We start from the raw sequence: 25,215 nt of genomic DNA, 5'->3' as shown, positions 1-25,215 counted from the left end.
TAATTAACTGCTTAAGGCACGAATTTTTTTCAGAAAAACTGGGGAAAATAATCGAATGTTTTTATTTTTTGACACAAAAGGAATAGATAGGTATGGTCTAAGTTACTTTTTGCAATTTCAGTCTTTTTAGGGAAAAGACTGGCTAGGGAGTGAGGGGTGGGGAAAAGACATATGAGGTAATAGTTATTTTTAAGAAAACTGTACAAGCAAAGTATAAAAGCTGAGGTTGTATGTTACATGTAACAGAGAATCTCCAACAAGCTTAATTTTAAGCATCAATATAACATACATTTTTAACTCCTTAGTGTTGTGCATTTTGAACCTAATTCCAGTTTTTGTTTCTCTCTTTTCAGCGTCACGGTGTTTCTTTTGATAAGATCGATCCCTCCGTCCTCAGGGCAATCAGAAAAACAGAAAATGTAAGACTCTCTTTTCTATCTTCCAATTTGTAGTTTCTTTTGCAGACTTCTCACTAGAAAACCACATAATTACTTAAAATACACCGCCAGCAGCTCAGTTATTCCATCCGAGGACTGCAGTTTCGTGCTTTTTTGCGCTCATCAGCCCAGAATAGGAAAGTGACCGAGCTGGAGGCGAAAAACCTCTTAATGGAGCCAAGAGAGCCAAACAAACTGGTAGCTAATGTAAGAATTAGCACAACCAGATGAGTGACCGCAACAATGGTGTATTCCGGGCTGATGAGTGCTAAAAAGCACGAAACTGCAGTCCTCGGATGGAATGACTGAGCTGGTGGTGTATTTTAAGTATTTCTGGCTTAGGGCGGTAACTTACTACAAAATACCAAGCTTTGCCTTCAATCCTCGAGTTGAACTGCACCATTGCTGTTGTCGCTCATCTGGTTTGCTGATTCTGAATCAGCTACCAGTTTGTTTGGCTCTCTTGGCTCCCTTAAGAGGTTTTTCACCACCAGCTCAGTCACTTTCCTATGCCGGGCTGATGAGTGCTAAAAAAGCACGAAACTGCAGTCCTCGGATGGAATAACTGAGCTGGCGGTGTATTTTAAGTATTTCTGCCTATGCCCTGGCTTTTGGGCGGGTAACATACTACAAAAAAAAAAAAAAAAAAAAAAAAAAAAACATAATTAGTTTTAAAAAATTAAATGGGTAGCAGTTTGAAATGTAGTGAGACTGCTAGCGCAGCCAAATATACCTTCTGGAGGGTTTTTTTTTTTTTTTTTTGATGAAAAATAGTTTATGGAGGGGGTTTTTTGATGAAAAAAAAAAAACCTTTTGGAAAGTGTTTTTTGATGAAAAATATCTTCTGAAGGAGGGTTTTTCATGAAAAATACTTTTTGGAGGGGGTTTTTTAATGAAAAAAAACCTTTTGGAAAGTGTTTTTTTGATGAAAAATATCTTCTGAAGGAGGGTTTTTTCATGAAAAAATACTTTTTGGAGGGGGTTTTTTTTAATGAAAAATATCTTCTGAAGGAGGGTTTTTCATGAAAAATACTTTTTGGAGGGGGTTTTTTTAATGAAAAAAAACCTTTTGGAAAGTGTTTTTTTGATGAAAAATATCTTCTGAAGGAGGGTTTTTGATTAAAAACGCCTTCTGGAGAAGTTTTTTGAACAAAAATACCTTCTGAATGGGATTTTTTTTGATGGAAAGTACCTTTTAAAGTTTTTTTAATCAAAACAGCCCTTTCATATGCATAAACTACTGTATTAGAATGTGCATTTATGTTAAAACCAATTGCTCTGGGGTTATTTTCACACCCCCTCCCCCTTGCTACACCACTGATTGAGACTTTTTTTTAATTCATGAATTACTAACGCCCCCCCCCCCCCCTTATCCAGCATTAGGTCTTCAAGTCTGCCGCAATTTTAACAAAGAGCCAAATTTAAAGATTTGGTGAAAAATTAAAGGTACTACTATTCAGAATTTATTGAGACATTTAAAAACAAAATTCATGAATTACTTGCCCTCCCCCCCCCTCCCATTATCGAGCATAAGGTGAAAAATCGGAGGTACTACTCAATTCTATCATCTGCTTGTGGCAATGCATCCATCTACAAAGTGTGTTCAAGATGCCTTCCATTACTGACAAAACCTTTTGATAGATTAAAAAGTTTCAACAGACATTTAATAAGCACGAAACTGCAGTCCTTGGCTGGAACTGACTGAGCTGGCTGTGTATTTTATTTATTTCTGCCTTAGCCTTGGCTATAGAGCAGTAACTTACTGAAAAAAGTGTTCCTTCTTACACCAAAACACGTGTCTGCAGTAATTTGCAATTTCTGCGCATCAAAACGTTGGATAATTGATTCTTTCCATTATTGTATTGTTGACTTATGTTTGCTCTTAGCAAAATGTTAAACCTCCTAAAACTTCTAGACAGTGTTGCCAGATGGTCAAATCCAGATTTCCCCAATTCCCTTCCAACTTTTCCCCAAAAGCGATGTTTTCTGCCAAAATTCCCCAGATTCAAAAATTATTTTTTCACTAATATTTTCATAAAATGAGTCGACTTCCTCTGATATTTTTGTCTCTTGAAAAAATTTTTTTTTTCCCAAATAGCCAAATTTTCTTATAAAATTCCCCAACTTTTGTTTTCTTCCCATTTTCGCTTTTTTTTTTTCTTTATCTTTTTTTATCTTTACTAGTAATAAAGCTGAAAGTTTCTCTGTCTGGATCTCTCTCTCTCTCTCTCTCTCTCTGTCAGGATCTCTATGGCGCGCATAGCACCTAGACCGTTCGACCGATTTTCATGAAGTTTGGAAAAGAATTAGTTTGTAGCATGGGGGTGTGCACCTTTAAGCGATTTTTCGAAAATTCGATTTTGTTCTTTTTCTATTCCAATTTTAAGAACATTTTCCCGAGCAAAATTATCATAAGATGGACGACTAAATTACCAAGTTATCATAACGAGGAACCGTAATGCGGGCAAGCCAATTGGCGAGAAATTCATCATGCATAATTTGTAAATGTATAGGGGAACCAAAACACCTTTTGATTTTCTACTACGGGCAAAGCCGTGCGGGTGCCACTACTCATAAATACAAGCGCCTGACCGAGAGATAAGAAATAACCAAATATTTTTTTTACTCGCATTTACTACTCTGCTTCTGTATGTGCATTTAAACTACGATTTTTGTATATATTTATCCAAGAACACTCGTCATCACACTTATTTTTACCCGTTTCACGTATCAACTAGTTACTCACGCAGAACTATTAATGCGAATTCCGTAGCATAATATTCCACATAATGCGAAATAAGAATTCCATAAAGTTGAGCAAAGCTAAACCAACGCTGTTTGATACAAACAATGTAACTACTACTTCTTAACGTGAAACTGAATACAAAAAAAAAATTCTTCTTTCCCCCGAGGTTTTTTTTCCCCAGGTTTTCCCCAAGAAAAAAATGTTTCCCCAAAGAATTCCCCTCAAAACCTATTTCCCCAAAATCTCCCCAGAGAGCACCAGATTTCCCCAAAATGGGGAAAATTCCCCCAATCTGGCAACACTGCTTCTAGAGTAGAAATATGTCCTTGTATACTGGGGCGTGCACAGAAATTTCGGTACCCGTCACAAGTGACTTTTCCGCCCCCCCCCTCCCATTGATTACCCCTATATTTCAAGCCCAGTTTTAAAAATATTTGGCCCCCTTCAGGCTCTGGCTCGGGCCATCAGGTGTCCCATCTCCCCATGTGCACGCCCCTGCTTGTATATTAAAATTTGAAGAAAAAATGTACGTAAATTAAAATACAGTAAAACCTGTAAAGTTGACCACCTGTCTAAGTTGACCGCTTTTGTCAGGAACGGAATGAGTCCTATCTTATATAATGAAGGAAAACCTCTGTAACTTGACCACCTCTCTAACTTGACCACCTGTCTATCTTGACCACTAATATACACCAGCTTTGGTTTGGAGTATTGTAAAAAACCCTTTGCAAGTTGACCACTAGGCAAAAGCATTAGATTGTACTAAAAATTTTATCAGTTCAACCAGACCATTTTAGAAAAACCTATGAATATTTATGTTTCCATCGAAAAACATTTTGCTAATGTTAAGTCCTAGAAAATGAGCCTAACTTCAATAAGGAGTTATTTTGTTGAAAAGTAGATTACCATGGTTACAAATGTACAAGAAAAAATCAAATTGAGAATTTGAGTCACTTTTGACTTGTTGATCTTTAGGAATTGTTAATATCAAGTAAATAGTTTTTCATAAGCAATAAGGCAATTTTTTTTTTTTTTTTTTGATCGATTCACAGAAATTTTAAATTTGTATCATATTTTACGTGTCATTCTGGTAAATAACCTCTAAAAATATTCAAGCAACAGTTTTTCTTATTGTTTTAAAGTAATGTTAAACAATGACAGTGAGTTTAACTTACCGGCGGTTTTGCACGTCTTATCACGCCGTAGCAAGATCACGTCGCTAGCGTTTTACACGTATTTTTCTGACACTAAATTTTCGTTGTCAAACGGTCCAAGGCGTAGAATCCTGCGTTTCCTTTCCCCTCTCCTGAGAGCGGCACCCCGGAGCGCAGGGGCCCACCTTCTGTATTCACACATGCAAACAATACCCTTTCATCAGGTTGGGGTTTCAAGGTTCGGTGCATCCTTCTTATCAACGCAAAGATTTCTAAGCAAACCTCCTTGCTATTTATTGTAAGCATCTGCTAAAAGCAAAACTTGATTCCAAGAATGAAATATCCACTTCTCTTTCTTCTAAGCTTAAAATTTACATTTAATTAATGATTGTGCTGTAAATGGATGCAACATAATTTAATCGACGACAATGACATTCAATTACATTTCAAATAAATTAATAAATAAAAGCCGTGAGATTTCAAATTGAACGAAAACAAACTAAGTATCCTTTTGGAAATAAATTTATAGCTACGGCTTTATTCGCTACTAACATATAATTTAGGAACTTTAACTGTTATAAAATCACAATGCTGTAAAAAAACCAAAGAGTACACGTAAAAGTTCAATTTTCAACTTTTATGTGCACTTACGTCGCGTTTTACGCACATTTAGGCAGATATTGTACTCAAAACACATTATAAAAAATATAAAAAAAAAGGGATATTTTTTCAAATTTATTTACTCTAACTGATTGGCCTTGGGTTTTGGTCGCAAATTTCAATTATTAATATCAGAAACATTTTAAATTCACCGATTCTGTCTAATACTTCAGCTTATAATTATTTTAATCACAAAGACAAACAAACATTTATCTCTTAGCATACAATTTCAATTCTGTATAAGTAAAAAAAAAACTAAATAAACAATATATAGTAAGAGCAAAAATTTTGCACAACACCAGGCAGCTATTGTGTTAACATTTATACAAAAAAAAAAAAAAAAAACTTCAGTTGTTAGCAAAGAACAATAATATTTTTTTTATTGTTATTAAAAATGGAAAAGTATATGAAAATGAATATTTTTCAAAAAAAAAAATCAAAAATTGAATCGTTTGTAGCTTTTTCTTTTCAATAAAAAATAAAGAGCCTCGGAATTTTTTTCATTGAGAGGGGGAAGAAATTCAGAAGAATGGGACCTGACTCTTAGTAAAGGAAATTTCTATGGAGTTGCTTAAGATCTACAGTATTTTGTAGGAAGATGGAAATGGGGAAATGGTTAAGTGAGAATTTATAACTATTCTTTTATGTAAAAAAAGGAATAATAATAAATAGAGAAAAATAAATAAAGGTTTAAACCGTTTTATAATTAAAATAAAACTTCAGCAGAGCTTAACTATTTGTACTTTATTAAGCAACAAATCCAGAATTTTCATTGACCTCAATTTGCCCAAAGCCTGATATTTATCTCAAATCACTATTTAATCTGTGCGATTGCTTGATACAAGTCATATGATCTTTCAATTCCTTGGAACAACTTAAGCAAAAATAATTATAAAACCTTGATTTTTATAGAAAAATCATAATTCATGCTTCATACTAATTAATAAACCTTTTACGGGGATGAAAATTCGTAAAATTATTTTAGCAACTTTTTTGCTGCGACTTTTTTTTTACCACTATAATTTAAAAGTATTTCGTTGTTTACTATTTTTTGCTTTAATTGTGTTTTCATAACTTTGATTTGATACCTAGTTCGGTCACTTAGGTCTTAACTACTAGCAGGGGCACTCCGAAATAAAATGAGAGGGGGGGGGGGAAGGTGGATTCTCAAATTTTCGAATGAAGTTCTACTTTTTCCAAATGATAAACATGAGCATGCACATTATATCATACTTACATAACATCTAATGAGAAGCAACATTATGCATCATTAAAAACAATTTTTAAAATTTGAAAGAAGAATCTCAATGTTGCAATAGTGTTTCCACATTTTTCAAATGAGAATTTTTTGGGGAGGTTACACTGTCCTTCTGAGCCTCTCATCGAGGCGCCCCATACTAGATCCCATGTGATTGTCAGTGTTTCTTTAATAATAGCTTTGTTAAATACGCCATAATTCAGTGAATGTTGGATTTAGTATTTGTTTTCCGATTTTCAAACGGGATCCTAGACAGTCCCGATTTTCATTCAAAAATCCAGTGTCCCGGCCAATTTACTTTACGTCTCGGTAAAATATAAGTTTCATTACAGATGACCAAAAAAATATAAAAATAATTAACCGTGAAGGATTATTTAAAATAATAAATTTTTCATTTCTGTACCTCGTAGCCAGACTGACGTAAGTCCAAAAATTTGAATTTTCTGTTTATTACTGCTAGGGTTCGCCGATATATATCCGATATTTGTTCTGAAAATATCATGATATTTTGATATTTTCGATATTTATTTTTCCAACTACGGTATTTTCAGTATAAAAATTATATTAATCATAGTAATATAGCTCATTTATTATTAAAAATACCTAAAAAGTTATGCACTATAGTTTTATGATGTATTATTACACATTAATATAACAAAATAATGTATTTTTTTTATTCATAAAATTATTAGTAATGTAACAAGTTTAATGCATGTTAAAAGTACCTAATTAAATGTTAACCATTGGTTGGAACAAAAGAAAATGTCTTATGACTGTGCCTCTGACTGTTGCATATTGTTTTTTTCTGAATCATATAACTGTGTAAAAGTAGCTAACAGAAGACAAATGAGTAGAACAGCTAACGCTATATTAACTCTATTAAAATTGACTAAAATGTAAAATGGAATATTAGATATGAATAATTAAAGAAACCTTAATTTTAAGTCTGCACATTATAATAATAAATAAAGAGTGATTTAAGGATGCATTTACTATTTTGAAGACATTAGTTTGCGTTGATTGAAAATATCGGATATTTTACATATTTTCAAAAATTGCACTCACATGACATATTTTTTTCTCTCCTGTAAAGTAGCGTATGTGAATCACGTTAGTTCAGCTCTGAGGTACAGATTTGTAATTTATGAGCTATAAAATTACTATCGGATTTGCTTGTAAGGAATTTTACAAAAAGATTTAAAACAAAAAAGACTTTCTAAAAAAGTCCTAGCCAATGCAATAAACAAGTAAATATTGTTCAAAATTCAATTCCTCATTTCTTGCTGAAGTAACTTCAAAAGATTAACGTTTACAAAATAAATTGTTTAAATGTATCTGCTTGCGTCATGTATCATTTATTATTCCTGGTTTAGGCTGATAATTAGTAATCATTTATCCATAGCATTGAGAATAAACTACCTTCTAAAACACTCTGAAAACCAGCCGGGGTGTGTACCTTTTGAAATACCCACGGTGGGGGGGGGGGGGGGGGTTGAACATTTCGGAAATAAGGCAAGTCTAGGTATACCGCTATTAGGATCACTTAGTCTCAAATATGGCGAGATTCGAAACATAAAAATGCACAAATAAAGAAAAAAATATACATATACAAACATAGTATGTAAAAAGTATGCATAGATGTATAAATTTGCAGTGCTTTTTTCCCCCAGCGTTAAAAGAAAAACAACGAATTGCTGTTGCGCGGAAGGGGGGAGGGAATTCCTTTATTGCTTTTTATTATTACGTATCATTTCAGGTTATGCAAAACATTACAATCATAACTAAATGCATTTAGCTATTTCATATTGAAATAACTTGTTCCAAATATTGTTTTATAAATGTTGAATATGAGTAGTTAAATTCAATAATAAAATATGTGAATAGTAATTTAGAGCAGTAGTAGGAGATAGCAATTCCAGAGATTTAAAATCTAGATTATTACTTCATAAATATTACAGAAAGTTGTGATTAGTAAAACACGACTGGCTGAAAGGAATTCAACTCGTTTGCTACACGTGTTGAGGGCAGAAATGGGCGGGACGGACCTTGGCAGTCTGGAGGAGTTCCACTCTTCCCTGCGACACGCGTTGAAAAGAAAGGGGTTGAGCTTTGACAGCACGTCCTGCTCAAAAGGGATTAAGTGCTTTTTATCTCCTTCCGAAAGGGGGAGGGAATTTCAAGATAAAAAGTATTGACCATTTCGAGCAGATAGCCTTGTTCCCAAGGTGACCTTTTCCAGGTGAAATTCCGCTCGTATGTCAAACCGCCAGAGAGTTATAGTATTCCAATAAGTTAAAAAATGAATGCATGGGACAAGAAACGACAAAGAAAAAAAAAAGTTTTCATAACTACCCTCTATAAGTTGACCACCTGTCTAAGTTGACCACCAAAGTACTGAACCGCAAGTGGTCAACTTACACAGGTTTCACTGTACCGTATTTTCCTGCATATTATCCGCGGCGGCATATAATCCGCAGATCCTAAAATCGGCATGAAGGAAAAAATACTTTTGTATAATCCGTGGATGATACGATACAAAAAAATGAAGTTTTGATGTAACATACAATTTTAGCGACTTAACTAAAAACGTGAAGTAGTAATAACTTTTGAGGTTTCTTCAATATCAGAAACAAAATAATCTGAAAAATAAAGATTTCTTCTCGAAATTGTCATTATCGTTTGCTATTTACTTGAAGACTAAAAGTCAAGAAAGGAGCAAATGGTCTAATCTTGTGCAGAAGACTTCCTTTTTACTTTCTTCTATATCTAATATATAGAAGAAAGTATTGGATTCGTGCAAATTTTCAAATTTCGAATTTTGACGGATTCGAACGTTTTGAGGTGTGCTGAGTCCATTTCGACCATTTTTGGAAAATGTCTGTCTGTGTGTATGTGTGTGTGTGTGTGCCACGTCTGTGTGTGACCAGTTTTTTGTGGCCGCTCTACAGCAAAAACTACCGCATGAAATTGAACGAAATTTGGTACACATATGTGCCCCTATGTGAACTTGTGCCCATTGGTTTTTGGCGCGAATTCCTCCAAGGGGGTGGAGCAATGGGACGTTTTTTGAGTTACGCGTGCTTGCTATTCCTCAGGAAGTAACGGGCGGAATCAAACAAAATTTGGTCCATATGTTGCCATCAACAGGAACAGGTGCCGATTCAATTTTGGCGTCAATAATTTACTGTATGTTGTTTATTTTACGTAGCCTGAATCAGGTAAGAACATTCAAACTATGTAAAATAACCAACATACAGGCAGGGTTCACGATCCCTAATGGCGAATCTTACTGGAAATATTAAGGTTCAATGCGTTGGTATTGAGAAAAAAAAGGCACAGATAATCCACGGCAGCGTATAATCCGCACCTCATTAGTTTTACACTTTTTTAACAGGTAATCTGCGGATTAGACTCAGAAAAATATGGTAAGCTTCTGATTCCTGAGAGGGGTTGTTACTTCTTCCCAGGGCCGGATTTGGAAGTGTTGAGGCCCCGGGGCAACGAAGGAGTGGAGGCCCCTAATTAGGGTTCGAAAAGATCTTCATATTTTCGAAAATATTGGATACTTTGATATATATCCGAATATTTTGATATGTATGGTAGATATCCGATATTTTCGACCCGTGAAAATTAGGATATTTTGTAAAAATTTTATTGTGGGGGCCCCTTTGTTGTGGAGGCCCAGGGGCAGTAGCCCTCCCCTAAATCCGGCCCTGCTTCTTCCCATAACAAGTAAACAGCTAGGTTAACAAGTAAAACAGCTGCAAGAGGATTTAGATCATATTACTAAGTGGGCAGATAAATGGGGTATGGCAGTTAATGTAGGGAAATGTCAAGTGCTACACTTAGGTCATGGAAATAAGCGTATGAGATATCATTTACAGGGTTCAGTCATAAATCAGGCAGAAAATGTTATGGATCTGGGTGTCTTTATAAATCAGGACTTCAAGTTTAGTCAACAGTGCAGTATTGCTAGTAACAAAGCCAACAAAATGCTTGGGTTCATCAAGAGATCTATTTCAAACAAATCTAAGAAAGTTCTTCTGCCTTTATATAGGAGTTTAGTAAGACCTCATTTGGAGTATGCTGTTCAGTTTTGGTCGCCTTATCTGAAGAAAGATATTTTCGTATTGGAAAGGGTTCAAAGAAGGGTAACTAAATTAGTAAGGGGACTCTCAGATTTAGATTATGATACCAGACTTAATAGGCTTAACATGTATAGCCTGGAGCAAAGGAGAGTCAGAGGGGACATGATTCAGTTATTTAAATTTATCAAAATGAAAGATGTAAATGGATTAAATTTTTGCGGGGAAAGCAGGACAAGGGGTCATTGTTTTAAGCTATTTAAATCTCAGGCTAAGTTGGAAATCAGGAAAAACTACTACTTTAGCAGGGTCGTGGGCACTTGGAACAGCTTACCAGAAGAGGTGGTCATGAGCAAGGGAGTGGATAGCTTTAAGAGGGCCATTGATCTTCACTGGGGATTGTAAATTGACTAGCACCAGCCTAGCTGGGCCCAGAGCCTGTTGCTGGTCGTCACATTTGTATTTGTATTTGTATATCTGTACAGACCCTGCTTTTTGTACATCCTCTATTTTGTATTTTCAGATCTCCATGGGTAAGAAATACATCGAAATCCTGGAGGACAGGCCATCAGTCAGGCAGAGGACAAAAGAGAGAGCCTACGGGACACTTCTAGACATACTGGGTACTTTTTTTCCATCCTTTTTTGCTACTCTTTTGTTAAAGAGGTTCTCCTGTTGAGCTCAACTTGAGAGATTTACGTTACCCAATCGATGAAAACAAAGATGTTTTTTTAAATTCAACTACAGTAGAACCTCTCAATAAGGGACACTAAGGGGTCTAGACATTTTGTCCCTTAAATAGAGGTGTCCCTTATTCGGAGGTGAATGAGTTAATGCATGCTGTGTATCACAATATAGTATCACAATAAACATTAACTATTAACACTTAAGATTAAATACTGAAAATGTCCCATTATGTTAAATAAAATTCATACTTATTCACATTTCTAAGTTTATATTATTTTACTAATTACAATTTAATCAAAAATTTTACAATGACAAAGTTTTGTAGCATACAGAAAATTTTTTTTAAGTTTTATAAGCAAAGCTAATTTGTTGCCGTTAACTCTTTGTCGGCCCTAAACCAACTTGAAGAAATTGTTGAGAGGGCAAATTATGCATTTTAATTTCAGCAAGTTTTTTTAAAAATACATTACTTGTTTCCTTCACATATGTTTATGTCAAACTTACCTCAATTAGTTTTTAGAGGAAAAGTGAAACTTGAATTCCACTAAATTCACTATTTCTTATGTGCTTATACATTATTTCTTGCTTTTTTTCTTTTGTTTTGTTTTGTGACTGTCCCTTAAATAGTGTCCCTTAATTAGAGGTAAATAAATGGTAGTCCCTATTCAAAGGAACTGGGACCAGAAAAAATGTCCCTTAAATAGAGTGTCCCTTAATTAGAGGTAATTAAATGGTAGTCCCAATTCAAAGGGACTGGGACCAGAAAAAATGTCCCTTAAATAGAGTGTCCCTTAATTAGGGGTAAATATATGATAGTCCCTATTCAAAGGGACTGGGACCAGAAAAAGTCCCTTAAATAGAGTCCCTTAATTAGAGGTAAATAAATGGTAGTCTCTATTCAAAGGGACTGGGACCAAAAAAGTCCCTCAAATAGAGTGTCCCTTAATTAGAGGTAAATAAATGGTAGTCCCAATTCAAAGGGACTGGGACCAGAAAAAATGTCTCTTATATAGAGTGTCCCTTAATTAGAGGTAAATACATGGAAGTCTCTATTCAAAGGGACTGGGACCTGAAAAAATGTCCCTTAAATAGAGGTGTCCCTTAATCGAGGTTCTACTGTAAAAAGTAACCTTTACCTAGTGTCAGTAGTGTATCATTTTCAGCAAGGGGGGGGGGGGCATATGAAAATTTTTAGAATTAAAGGTCAAGAAGCGCAGTTTTAAGCCCTTGAATGTCTGTTCATATATTTAGTTTTGAGCCTCGTGGGAGGGGGCGTGGGAATTGTAGGAATATAAACTTAAGTTTTGAAAAAAATCGCTTTAGGTTTTTTTTTTTTTTCAAAAATACTATTTATAAGGGTAAACCACCCATCCCTGTCGGCTTCAACCCCAAAACTCCTTCGAGGGAATAAAGAAAACATTTTCAGAAAAATCCAAAACATTTCAGTTTTAGTTGAAATGTTTTTTTTTATTGTAAAATAGTATTTTTTTTTTATTGTGTGTTTTTTTTTTTTTTTTTTTGGAATTTTAATTCTTTGCATGAATTTTTATTATTTGAAATAAAAGGATACATTCGACATCATCTACAAGACAATCAGAGTTTTTAATTTCCCCAACATTTTGTTATAAATTTTCTTAACGGAATATTTTACTTAACAGGAGTAAGCACATTTTTTTTAATCTTTACATTTGGCACAAAGATATTATTGACACTGTTATATTTTTATTAAAGAACGCATGTGTTGCGTGACATTTCTTTTTGTTAGCTGTTAGAATTGGATAATAATTTCGCTCTGTTAATGTAGCAATGATGAAACAAATGGAAGATTTTACAAGCTAAAACTTCAATGTAAAGGGAAAATATCTCTTTGTTGCAAAATAATGCTTTAAATGGTTAAAAAAAATTCTGCACAAAAACTAGCCGTTTGTCCTGCACGTGATGGTTCATATATTTCATTAAAAAGTAATAATTTAAAGAGGTAATGACAAAAATTCTAAAACAAAAGAAGTTTCTTCATTATGCGTTTGAATTATTATTTTTAATGCCATGAGGCGCACATACAGGACAAAATGACGCTTTTCCATGGAATGGCCAAGTGTTTTGTTGATATGCAAAGTTTTATTTCATTTGGCTAGTGACACTGGGATAGCCTTACTTGTAAGCAGTGGTGTTCCCATAGGGTATACTCCATATCGCCGTATACTCTCGAATATTTTTTAGACAAATAGCGTATACCCTCAACAGGGTTCGTACGCTCCTTCAACACTCCTCCAATACTCCTTCATTTGGGAGATTTTTTTTGAAGGGTCCTTCATTTTGGTTTGAACTCCTTCAAAACTCCTTTTTTAGTTGAAGACTACATAGTCTTCTTCTATGACAGTAACTTAAAATACATTAGGGTTCGTACGCTCCTTCAAAACTCCTCCAATACTCCTTCATTTGGGAAATTTTTTCCAAGGGCCCTTCAAACTCCTTCATTTTGGTTTGAACTCCTTCAAAACTCCTTTTTTAGTTGAAGACTACATCGTCTTCCTCTATGACAGTAACTTAAAATACATTAGGGTTCGTACGCTCCTTCAAAACTCCTCCAATACTCCTTCATTTGGGAAGTTTTTTTCAAGGGCCCTTCAAACTCCTTCATTTTGGTTTGAACTCCTTCAAAACTCCTTCTTTTTTAGTTCAAGACTACATAGTCTTCCTCTATGACAGTAACTTAAAATACATTAGGGTTCGTACGCTCCTTCAAAACTCCTCCAATACTCCTTCATTTGGGAAGTTTTTTTCAAGGGCCCTTCAAACTCCTTCATTTTGGTTTGAACTCCTTCAAAACTCCTTCTTTTTTAGTTCAAGACTACATAGTCTTCCTCTATGACAGTAACTTAAAATACATTAGGGTTTGTACGCTCCTTCAAAACTCCTCCAATACTCCTTCATTTGGGAAATTTTTTTCAAGGGCCCTTCAAACTCCTTCATTTTGGTTTGAACTCCTTCAAAACTCCTTCTTTTTTAGTTCAAGACTACATAGTCTTCCTCTATGACAGTAACTTAAAATACATTAGGGTTTGTACGCTCCTTCAAAACTCCTCCAATACTCCTTCATTTGGGAAGTTTTTTTCAAGGGCCCTTCAAACTCCTTCATTTTGGTTTGAACTCCTTCAAAACTCCTTCTTTTTTAGTTCAAGACTACATAGTCTTCCTCTATGACAGTAACTTAAAATACATTAGGGTTTGTACGCTCCTTCAAAACTCCTCCAATACTCCTTCATTTGGGAAGTTTTTTTCAAGGGCCCTTCAAACTCCTTCATTTTGGTTTGAACTCCTTCAAAACTCCTTCTTTTTTAGTTCAAGACTACATAGTCTTCCTCTATGACAGTAACTTAAAATACATTAGGGTTTGTACGCTCCTTCAAAACTCCTCCAATACTCCTTCATTTGGGAAGTTTTTTTCAAGGGCCCTTCAAACTCCTTCATTTTGGTTTGAACTCCTTCAAAACTCCTTCTTTTTTAGTTCAAGACTACATAGTCTTCCTCTATGACAGTAACTTAAAATACATTAGGGTTTGTACGCTCCTTCAAAACTCCTCCAATACTCCTTCATTTGGGAAGTTTTTTTCAAGGGCCCTTCAAACTCCTTCATTTTGGTTTGAACTCCTTCAAAACTCCTTCTTTTTTAGTTCAAGACTACATAGTCTTCCTCTATGACAGTAACTTAAAATACATTAGGGTTTGTACGCTCCTTCAAAACTCCTCCAATACTCCTTCATTTGGGAAGTTTTTTTCAAGGGCCCTTCAAACTCCTTCATTTTGGTTTGAACTCCTTCAAAACTCCTTCTTTTTTAGTTCAAGACTACATAGTCTTCCTCTATGACAGTAACTTAAAATACATTAGGGTTCGTACGCTCCTTCAAAACTCCTCCAATACTCCTTCATTTGGGAAGTTTTTTTCAAGGGCCCTTCAAACTCCTTCATTTTGGTTTGAACTCCTTCAAAACTCCTTCTTTTTTAGTTCAAGACTACATAGTCTTCCTCTATGACAGTAACTTAAAATACATTAGGGTTCGTACGCTCCTTCAAAACTCCTCCAATACTCCTTCATTTGGGAAGTTTTTTTCAAGGGCCCTTCAAACTCCTTCATTTTGGTTTGAACTCCTTCAAAACTCCTTCTTTTTTAGTTCAAGACTACATAGTCTTCCTCTATGACAGTAACTTAAAATACATTAGGGTTTGTACGCTCCTTCAAAACTCCTCCAATACTCCTTCATTTGGGAAATTTTTTTGAAGGGCCCTTCAAACTCCTTCATTTTGGTTTGAACTCCTTCAAAACTCCTTTTTTTTTTAGTTGGAGACTACGTAGTCTTCCTCTATGACAGTAACTTAAAATACATACTTTGATCGACAACTTAACTTTGTCACGAGGGCGAAGGTATAAGGGTGATGAAGGGGTGTAAATATTATTAGATGACTGAGACATTTCATAATTGAAGTAAAACATGCTTAAATGGGGGCTTGACTATTTTTCAATTTTTATGATTATTGCATTTCCTTCCACCACACTCTCGGCTGCAAAAGTCGGTTTCTCTAATTATTGCTTAAAGATACATAAGCAGATGTACTATATTAAGTGATTGTGTTAAAAACATAATTGTTTAGCAAATGGCAGATATGATATTGTAAAATGGGTCATCCACAAGTGATGTCATGCCTTGAGGAGAGACTGGTTCACGAAATTGTGACAAGGGGAAGAGAGAGGGCGACAAAAAGTAACATCACGCAGTTATTACAACAATATGTTTATAAAAATGACATGTGACAAGAGGAGAAGTAAGATAAAGTGTTACACTTTGTGACAAAGGGGGTAGGTGGTCAAAGATGTTGAAAACAAAATGCGACAACATTTAAGGACAGCCCATTAGTATGTACTCCTTCAAATCCTCATTTTACTCCTTCGAAACTCCTCCAAAACTCCTTCATTTGATTTCTAAAATTGAGTACAAACCCTGCCTCAAGCTTCATAAATTTTCATATTATGTATATTAGGCCATCTAAACTTAAATGTTTAGATGATACCTGATTGCAAAAGCTTTAGTTTGTCAGAGACAAAGTCATATTTTCTTTTTTTTCTCATCGTTTTCACCCATTTTCTAAATACTTCTCCCCCTTTTCAGTGCTGAAGGAACAGTATGACGAAGCAGCATCCTTGGCTTCGCGAGGAGAGAGGATGGGCCTTCCCTTGCACAAGTACTACTTCTCGACCCTGATGACCTTGAAGAATGCCCTGGAGAGGGAGGGTAAACCCGTGCCCTTCACTGTCTCATCTGAGGTGGGTTCAGTAAAAAGAAAAAGATATTTTTAAAAATCGCTGACCACCACGGCATAGGAAATAAGCAGTATCGCATCTCAGTTTGCTGTTCAAAACATATCAAACACAATACAATGTCATAAATTGCATCAAAAATTTTGCGATGCAAAAAAGTAACTGTATTTTTTAATGGTTTTGGATTAATAATGTTACAAATTCTGTAAATAGTAATTATTTTTGCGATTAATTTGTCGTAATCTAGCTAAATTTGGCGTTTGTTAAATTATCTTTCATCTAAAACTATTATAGTAACGTGACCAGTAAATAGTTTCCCGTAATGAATATACAGCCCCTATACATTTGGCTGAAGTATACGACCCCCTTATTTCTTTTTTTTCATTGATAAAATTTGATAACGGTCTACACATTTCGAGAAGCGTTTCGAATCTTGTGGAATATTTGAGAGCTCTCTTTTCGGTGTGTATATAAGCGTCCCGCATGATAAAAAGTCAGTTTCGATTGAGAATTTGTACTGAGAGTGTGTATTAGCTCTGTTTATTGCGAGGCATTTCGCTGTGTTGTTTTTCGTATTTCGATGTAAATACGTGTGTAACCGTTGAGTTTACGGTGTTGATTGATTTTTGCTAAATTGTTGATGATTAATTTAGCAGTCGTTAACAATCTTTCCTGTACATAGTGTAAATAAAGACCCTGTGTTTTTTCTCAATAACTGTTTCTTTATTTCAAGAAAGTTGGAAGTCTCACCGGATCCGTTACAATATGAAACACAATACAATGTCATAATTTGCATCAAAAATTTTGCGATGCTAAAAAGTAACTGTATTTTTTAATGGTTTTATATTACTAATGTTACAAATTCTGTAAATAGTAATTATTTTTGCGATTAATTTATCGTAATCTAGCTAAATTTGGCGTTTATTAAATTAACTTTCATCTAAAATTATTGTTGCAACGTAACCTCTAAATAGTTTCTTGTAATGAATATACAGCCCCCGTACATTCGGCCGGAGTATACGTCCCCTCATTTCTGAATGATAAAATTTGTGAATGGAAAGAAATAAGATAGAGGTAGAACCGTGTACGAATTTCTGGAATAGTTGAGAGCTATTTTCGATGTCTATAAATAGCCGTGCCACACGATAAAAAGTCAGTCTCGATTGAGAATTTGTACTGAGAGTGTATTAGCTCTGTTTATTGCGAGGCATTTCGCTGTGTTGTTTTGCGTATTTGGAAGTAAATACGTGTGTGACCGTTGAGTTTACGGTGTTGAGTGATATTTGCTTAATTGCTGATGATTAATTTAGCAGTTGTTGATGATCTTTCCTGTACATAGTGTAAATGAATCTCCTGTGTTTTCTCAAGAACTGTGTCGTCCTTTCAAGAAAGTTGGAAGTCGCACGGATCCGTAACACTATTTTTATTAATAAACAGGGTACAAATGAAAATAATCTACATATATAAAAAAAGGAAGGTTTGTCTGTATGTCATCCATGAACTCAAAAACTACCCGGCAGATTTGGCTGAAACTTTCACCGTTTGTTATTTTTGGTATCGGGAATGTTTATGGACCGGTTCGAAAAAAATCCGATCGATCGTTCCTTTTTTATTCCAATTTAAGTCACAATCCATGGGATAAATACGAATAAAATGATCGGCTGCAGAAATGAAAGATCTCATTGATAAGAAGTTAGCATTTTTCTTGAGTTTGAACAAATAAATTCTTTCTTTATTGTTTTCATGCAACGGGGGGTTTTAAAACTTTTTCTATTTGATATTTTTAGCGATGGATTGATCTCGCAAACTGCGTGAGTACGAAATTTGAGTATAGTCACGGCTTCACCGATTATTATGAAAATTGCTATATATATGTATTTTTCCACGGAGAAGGTGCATCATATGCTCATTGAAGCCACCAGGTGGCACTGCAGAGTAGTGACTTCTGCCCCGTTCAACCGATTGTCATGAAAATCAGTATAATGATGTATTTTTTTTGTTGGCGTAGCAAGGCGCGTCGGGTACAGCTAGTCAGTTATATAAATAACATTTTGAAGCAACAAAAAAATGCAAAATACTGCAATCACGTGTTACGGTGTTACAAGGAACACCTTTTTCAATGCAAAGAAGTGTGAGCTTACCGAAACACGTGTCTGCAGTATTTTGCATTTTTTTGTGCTTCAAAACATTGGATAACTGATTGTTTTAATTTTCAGCATAAAGGTATTGATTCGTTATTATAGGGTACAAATTGTTTCAATTTTTTTAATGGTACAAATTTGATTTTTTGAAATTTTCATTTTCTAATTATATACATATTGAATACACACATTTACGTTACTGAAAACTTGTTGGTTTTCTTGTTGAAAATATAATTTAACAAATGTCTCAAAACTGCTTTACAATTTTACAGAACTGCTCCACAATATAGAAATTTGAGGAACAGTACTGCTCCTCAAAATAAATACTTATTTCCCACGCTATTCGCAACTCCAACGAACTATAGGGGGCACTGCAGTCACTGTCTAATGGCGGACGAAAAAACTAAAACAAACGCACGCCGTAGCGTAGAAAACGCTAATAAGCCTAGTAATTTTTGTTTAAATGCATGACTTTTTTGTTTTATTCTTTTTAAATTAATTTTCAAAGTCTTGTGGATATTTTGGCCCATGTAAAAAGAAATGAGAATTCAAGAAGCATTACTAAACATTAGAAATTAATACAAATTCCGTAGTTCGTAGTTGTAAGCAGCCATTTCCATGATGTTGAATTCGAAATGTATCAATTTTTGATGAAACTACATTTTTATTGTAGCCATATGAACACTATAAATATTTCATGTAAATAAACCTTTGTTTATCAGTGTTATCAAAAGAGGAAGATGAAAGTTCTTTCTTTTGTTTGGTTAGCGCTAATTGTTTTACATTCGGTTTCGTATGTTTCTAATTTCTGAATTATGATTTAATTCTGTTATGCATCATCAATAAAATTCTCACGGATACATGGTGGTAGTTTTTTTTTAATTGATCTTCCATTATTTCTTTAAACTTATCGAATTCTGTTATCTTTCTACCATTTTAATCCACGCATGATAAAAAATAAAAATGGTTTACAACTGACATGCAAAATCTCGCCAAGCAAGTGTTCTTTGCTCGCACAATACTAAAACTATAACCCTAAACTATAATCGCACTACTTTGGCGATGAAAATTCTTAGCGTTAAACATTTTTCATTCCGTTCTACGATAATACTGCATAATATCCTTCTTTTGAGCTTAAGATTAAGAGAAAAAAAGAAAACCATATTCTTACAAATTCACACAAAACAATAAAAAAAATTACCTTGTAGAAAGTTATCCTCTTCCAAAAAAAAAAAAATGCTTCGAATAGACTTGCAGATGCGAAGTTTGTTAATACAGAGTTTTCATGTGCTTAGGATTTCACGCCATTTACGACAGTCAACTCACTTTTTAGAGGGAAATAATAAAGACTAACATTATTTTGAGGAGCTCAAGAAAAACATTAAGGGACAAAACACTTTCTATTTCTGAAAGCAATCCAAGATACATCGAATGCATTAATAAATACTCATAACAAACTGCCTATGTTTACGTCAACAGACACACATGGAACGCAATGTTTTAGTTTTTTCTGAAGTTATGTAAATCACCGCAAGGTAGCGTATTCGAGCGCTGGAGTTGCGAATACCGCCAGGGTTCGAGTAACAAATGTTGGTTTCCCAAGGCTTGTTAAATTTTGTTACCCCCATGTTTTTACTCACCAACACGGAAATACTTTCATCCCTTAAATAATGCTTTTGTGAGGGCAAAAATACTGTTAAGAGTCCTGGAACTTCAAGAAATTCTTTAATGACGACACAGTTCTTGAGAAAAACACATGAGATTTATTTACAGCTATGTAAAGGGTGTCCCAAAATTAACACAAGATTTGAATTTGCCGCCATTTTTGCAAAAAATGGTTGGCAACCCTGAAAAAAGAACGATTTGACAGCTGAGAGTTTAGGGTAATCAAAAATGGAGCGTTATACGATACAATAATGCGCTTTACAACTGTTTCAAAAATAATGAAAGTTGAGGCTGGTCAAGCAGTTACTGTTATTGGCGCTCGGTATCGCAACACGGTAATGTGCGGGTGGTTGTGGGCTTGTCGACATAGACCTTTGAATTCAAATAACCCCATCAGAAGAGATTTAAAAATGTTAAATCACACAATCTAGGGTGCCAATTCTGATCACCGAAATGAGACCAGGAAATGCCTCATGCAGTCATTGAAATGTTTCACTCTCTCTAGCTGTATGGTACAATAACACCCCATGTTTACTAACCCTAAACTCTCAACTGTCAAATTGTTCTTTTTTCATGGCTGCCAACAATTTATGGAAAAAATGGTGGCAAATTCAAATCTTGCGTTAATTTTGGGACACCCTTTACAAGAAATGTAGTTAACTGCTAAATTAACTATAGCAAATATCAATTCACACCATAAACTCAACAGTAACACACATATTTACATCAAAATATGCAAAAACACAGCGCAAAGGCTTCACAATAACAGAGCTAATACACGCTCTCTAGCACTACGAGACAAGAGGGTTTCATTAAAAAGCAGAAAACATCTCTCCCCCATTCAAATGCCCCACAGCTATTTATAACTACAAAAAAAAATCTGTGATTCCTGAAGTTTCATTTCATTTTCTTTTTATTCATTCACATATCTTATCCTTCAGAAATGGAGGGACCATATACTTCATTCGAATGTAAAGGGGTTGTATATTCATTAGAAGGAACTCTTTACAGGTTAAGTTACTAGGATAATTTTGGATGAAAATTAATGGAACATAAGCCAAATTTAGCCAGATTACAACAAATTAATCGCAAAAATAATTATTATTCACAGAATTTGTAACAATACTTTGCAGCATTTACTCCATTAACGTCCCACTGTTTTTCGATTTTGAAACTGTCTTGAGCAAGGGGAACAAAGCAGGTTTGGCAAAAACCCGGGTTTTTTGGGTTTTTTTAAATAAAACCCAAAAAAACCCAACTAAAGCTGGGTTTTTTTAAAGAAATGTGGGGGTTTTTTTTGTCTTTTTTTAGGGGAAAGGTGGGGTACTCGTAGCATATTGTAGCATAAGTATATGGACAAAGCACAAAAATTGTCCTGATAAAAAAAAGCTGGAAAATTCAGCGTTTTCAGAAGAAGGGTATAAAAGACGACAAAATTCAAGAATGGTGAAGTTTCAGATTTTTTTAGTTTCCATGATTACCAACAGTTAAGGCAAAGTTATTTCTTGAGTGATAAAATCTATTGTTTATTTGTTTGTTTTTTATTGCGACATTTTTTTTTTTGTATTTACTTTATTGTATTTCATTTTGTTATGCAAAACTACTGTAGAACCTCAAGTAGTTTAAATCCCTTTTTACTGAATTCCAGCTTAATCAAGACATTTCTTTGAATTTTATGTTGCCTGTTTTTCTATTTCTGTGTACAGAGTAAGAAATATTAAACTTTTTCGTAAGATAATGAAAATACTGTACATCCTATTCCGTTTTCTGTCCGACCGTTTGTAAAACCTGTTAATTTCTAAAAAATATACCTTGTTTATTCGAGATTTGTGATGTGTTGGTTTGCAGAAAATAATTCACATGAAAGCCTTTTAGCTAAAGTAGTATCCTTTGTACAATCTGCAAATACCGAGAAAATCTGACGTGACAGGACTTAGTCAAGATAATTTGAGTTCCTTATCTTTGAAGCATTTTTTAATGCCCTTAAGAGTTAAGAAATACTATTAAAGTTCAAAATTCATTTTTTATGTCCATTGCCTATTGTGAAGAAGAAATAAAAAAGAAATTTAAATTGTAAAAGTATTTAAATTAATTATTTTTTAAAAAAAAGTTCTCAGAAAAATTTAAAAAACCCAAAAGTGGGCTAAATAATGGGTTTTTTTAAATGGGTTTTTTCAAAAAAACCCATTGGGTCCAACCCAATTGGGTCCAATCCGGCCAACCCTGGAACAAAGTAATCCAGTTGCAAAGTAGCTTGTTGTTCAGTTTTAGCAGCGTTGCAGAAAAATGATTCTATTTTTCTATTCAGGGTTTTTGATCTAGTTGTCATTTTTAGTGACTTTTTTCTATAGGTGGTTTTCACTTTTACGAAACTGATATTCACTTTTTTTGAAAACTGTTTTGAATGCTCTGAGCTGTATCTGGCTTTTGTAAAGCGTTTCTTTCTGTGTTTATGACATTTACGATTCCAAATTCCCAGTACAGTAGAAGACCGTTATAACGCACACCTTCAGACCAGAGCTTTTGCGTTATACAGGTTTTTGCGTCATATAGATCATTTCACACATTTTGAAATTAATATTCAGCATATATCTATATATTAGCACTTCAGAATGAGTCTCATCTGCAATGAGTATCAAAGCACCAATGTTACAATTAGTTATTCACAAATAAATATGTTTCACAATCAAAATCCTGCACTTCTGCTAGCTTCATGGTTTGCATAACAGCTGCATTTTCAAGAGCCATCTGGTATTTTCTGTTTACTATGAGTACTCATTTTCAATTTAAAAGCTTTGAAATAAGATGGAAAGATGAAAAACTGTTTTAAAATTTAAGTTGCCTAACAATTTTTATGTTTGCAAGACAAAACAGAGGGCGTTTTTTGACTTCAAAACCTATTGTTTACTTCTGAAAAGTAGTGCGGTTTATAGAGAATTGCGTTATACAGGTCGGCATTATAACGGTCTTCTACAGTATTTATTGGCTGTTTACGTGTGTGTTGTATTTATAACTTCACCATTAGTTTCCATTGCAGGATTCGGGTTCCATCTCGCCGCAAGCCATCTGAAGAGTTTCAAATGAACATTATGTAATTTGATGGAAGCGTTCTCCCATTTCTGGGAGAAAAGTGTGGAAGCCCGGGGGCTTCTAAAAAACAGTAGATACTTTCCAAAGCTATGTATAGAACTTTCTTCAAGTGTAAAATAAAATGCTTTCCATTCTGTTGTTCTCGTGGTGTATGATGTGTTTGTCCAACTGAAGTCTACTTTTAAATTTTGGGAAGTTTTAAGTTATAGCAGGGGTAGAAGTAGTCCTATATGGGTCATTTTCTCTAAACTGCTAAATTCTTGTCCTTGCTCCAAAAACAACAAACCAACTAGTATAGAAATAAAACTGACGCTAGAATGCTTTAACAACATGTTTTTATGTTTGTAAAATAAGTTAAAACAAACACTTTATTATTATTATACATTTAAATAATTTTTTGACATGATAAATGTCATTCCCCTGTGTGTCCCTACCTCCACCTTAAAGCAAAATTAGCTCAAGAGATTCAGGAAGCCATGCATATTTGTACAGAAATTGTTGTTTAACCTCTTAACAAGTGTTATGCAATGTTGTAAAATAGAAAACAAAAACTTTTCAAGGTTTGCACTATTTAAAAAAAAAATAGTAAAAAATGTCCTTTGATTTTTTGTCATTCCCCTGTCGAGGAATGGAATGAATGTTTCTCACACCTGGTAATAGTTGTATTAACTCATAATTTAATCTTTGAATTCTGGTCTCATCATAGAAATAATATTAATTAGTTCTTTTTGAATAAATACACGGTGTCGAGTATATTCGGATGATCTCAAGTTAAATCTTGATAAGTATTTTTAATGACTGTCATTACCCTGTCTCTGATAATTCATTTAATTTTGTAATAATCGCTCAATGAATGATTGACTCTTGTTTGTATAGAGTTCCCCCCCCCCTTACTTTAAGTGGGGGGGGGACTTGCAGTTATGACAATATATAAGTTAACTTTAATTTTTGTCATTCCCCTGTCGTCCTTCCCCTGTAAAATGTAAAGGAAACAAATAACCACAAATAACTACTTTTTGGACACCACGACATTGGATCTTTTTCAATTTCATAAAAGTAGTGTTTCCTTTTCCCACATAAATTATTATATCGTCAGTAAAACGCATTATTTCCTCTAAGTGTCATTCCCCTGGCACAGTGAATGCCATTCCTTGCTCTGTCCAAATTGCACTGTTTAGGGAAAATGACCCATATATCCTATATTTCCCGGGATGATTGTGTTTCGGTACTTGACCGAATTTCCGTTATTTTCGGACGAATTTCCGGTATTTTCATGTCCAAAAATACCGGAATTATGTTTGTTTTTTTCGTTATGCTATTACCTTACTATGTCTTTTTTTTTTTTTTTTTTTTGAATTATATAATACTCATCAAATATGCCTGCAAGAGTTTTAAGATGGACACCTATCCCTTAAGATGGACAAATGTGAAGACAATTTGTATAACACCAGCTCAAAAGTAACTTTGTAATCCATTAAAAATTTAATTCAGTGTACACACAATATTTAGACTCGGAACTATTTAAAACTATGGCAAAGGTGCACTTAAGTAATGGCGGCCAAAGATTACCCCCCCCCCCCCTTCTCGCTTTGAAACTTTCAGGTATTTTTTGATGAACTCACAATCACCCCTGTATTTCCTATATTTTCAAAAAAAGCATCAAGTGTCCTGTATTTCCTATATTTTTGCCAATTGTCCTATATTTCCTATATTCCCGTAGTTTGTTATAAAGATTTATGGAAAATGGCTATTGAAAAGCCTTTAGGTTACTTGATTTGCACTTTATCTCACAAGTTGACAAAATACAAATCAAGACTGCTTAAAAACAAGATACTAAAGTAAGAAAAGTAAATACCTTTGTGCTGAACAGTAAAGAAGACAAAACAACGTTAGAAGAAGCACAAATTTGAAAATTACAGCAGACACGTGTTTCGGCGTTACAGGGAACGCCTTTTTCAATGCAAAAATAATGAGCTTA

The 25,215-nt window shown here is 34.3% G+C and overlaps 1 protein-coding gene across 1 annotated transcript in view; it reads left to right on the top strand.

The window, feature by feature from the left end:
* LOC129232793 (uncharacterized) overlaps window positions 1-23,378 on the top strand; it is a 37,126-nt gene extending 13,748 nt beyond the window's left edge. Inside the window, exons 4-7 of the mRNA XM_054866893.1 lie at window positions 354-419; window positions 10,864-10,963; window positions 16,193-16,347; window positions 23,185-23,378. Of these exons, the coding sequence (XP_054722868.1) occupies window positions 354-419; window positions 10,864-10,963; window positions 16,193-16,347; window positions 23,185-23,217 (354 nt within the window). The 3' untranslated portion in view covers window positions 23,218-23,378. The remainder of the gene's footprint in view (window positions 1-353; window positions 420-10,863; window positions 10,964-16,192; window positions 16,348-23,184) is intronic.
* The last annotated feature ends 1,837 nt before the right edge of the window (window positions 23,379-25,215 follow it).

The sequence above is a fragment of the Uloborus diversus genome, unplaced genomic scaffold (assembly GCF_026930045.1).
Source record: "Uloborus diversus isolate 005 unplaced genomic scaffold, Udiv.v.3.1 scaffold_14, whole genome shotgun sequence".
In the NCBI taxonomy this organism is placed as follows: domain Eukaryota; kingdom Metazoa; phylum Arthropoda; class Arachnida; order Araneae; family Uloboridae; genus Uloborus; species Uloborus diversus.
The sequence above is the reverse complement of the archived record's forward strand: the minus strand, read 5'-3'. Positions and strand labels throughout refer to the sequence as shown.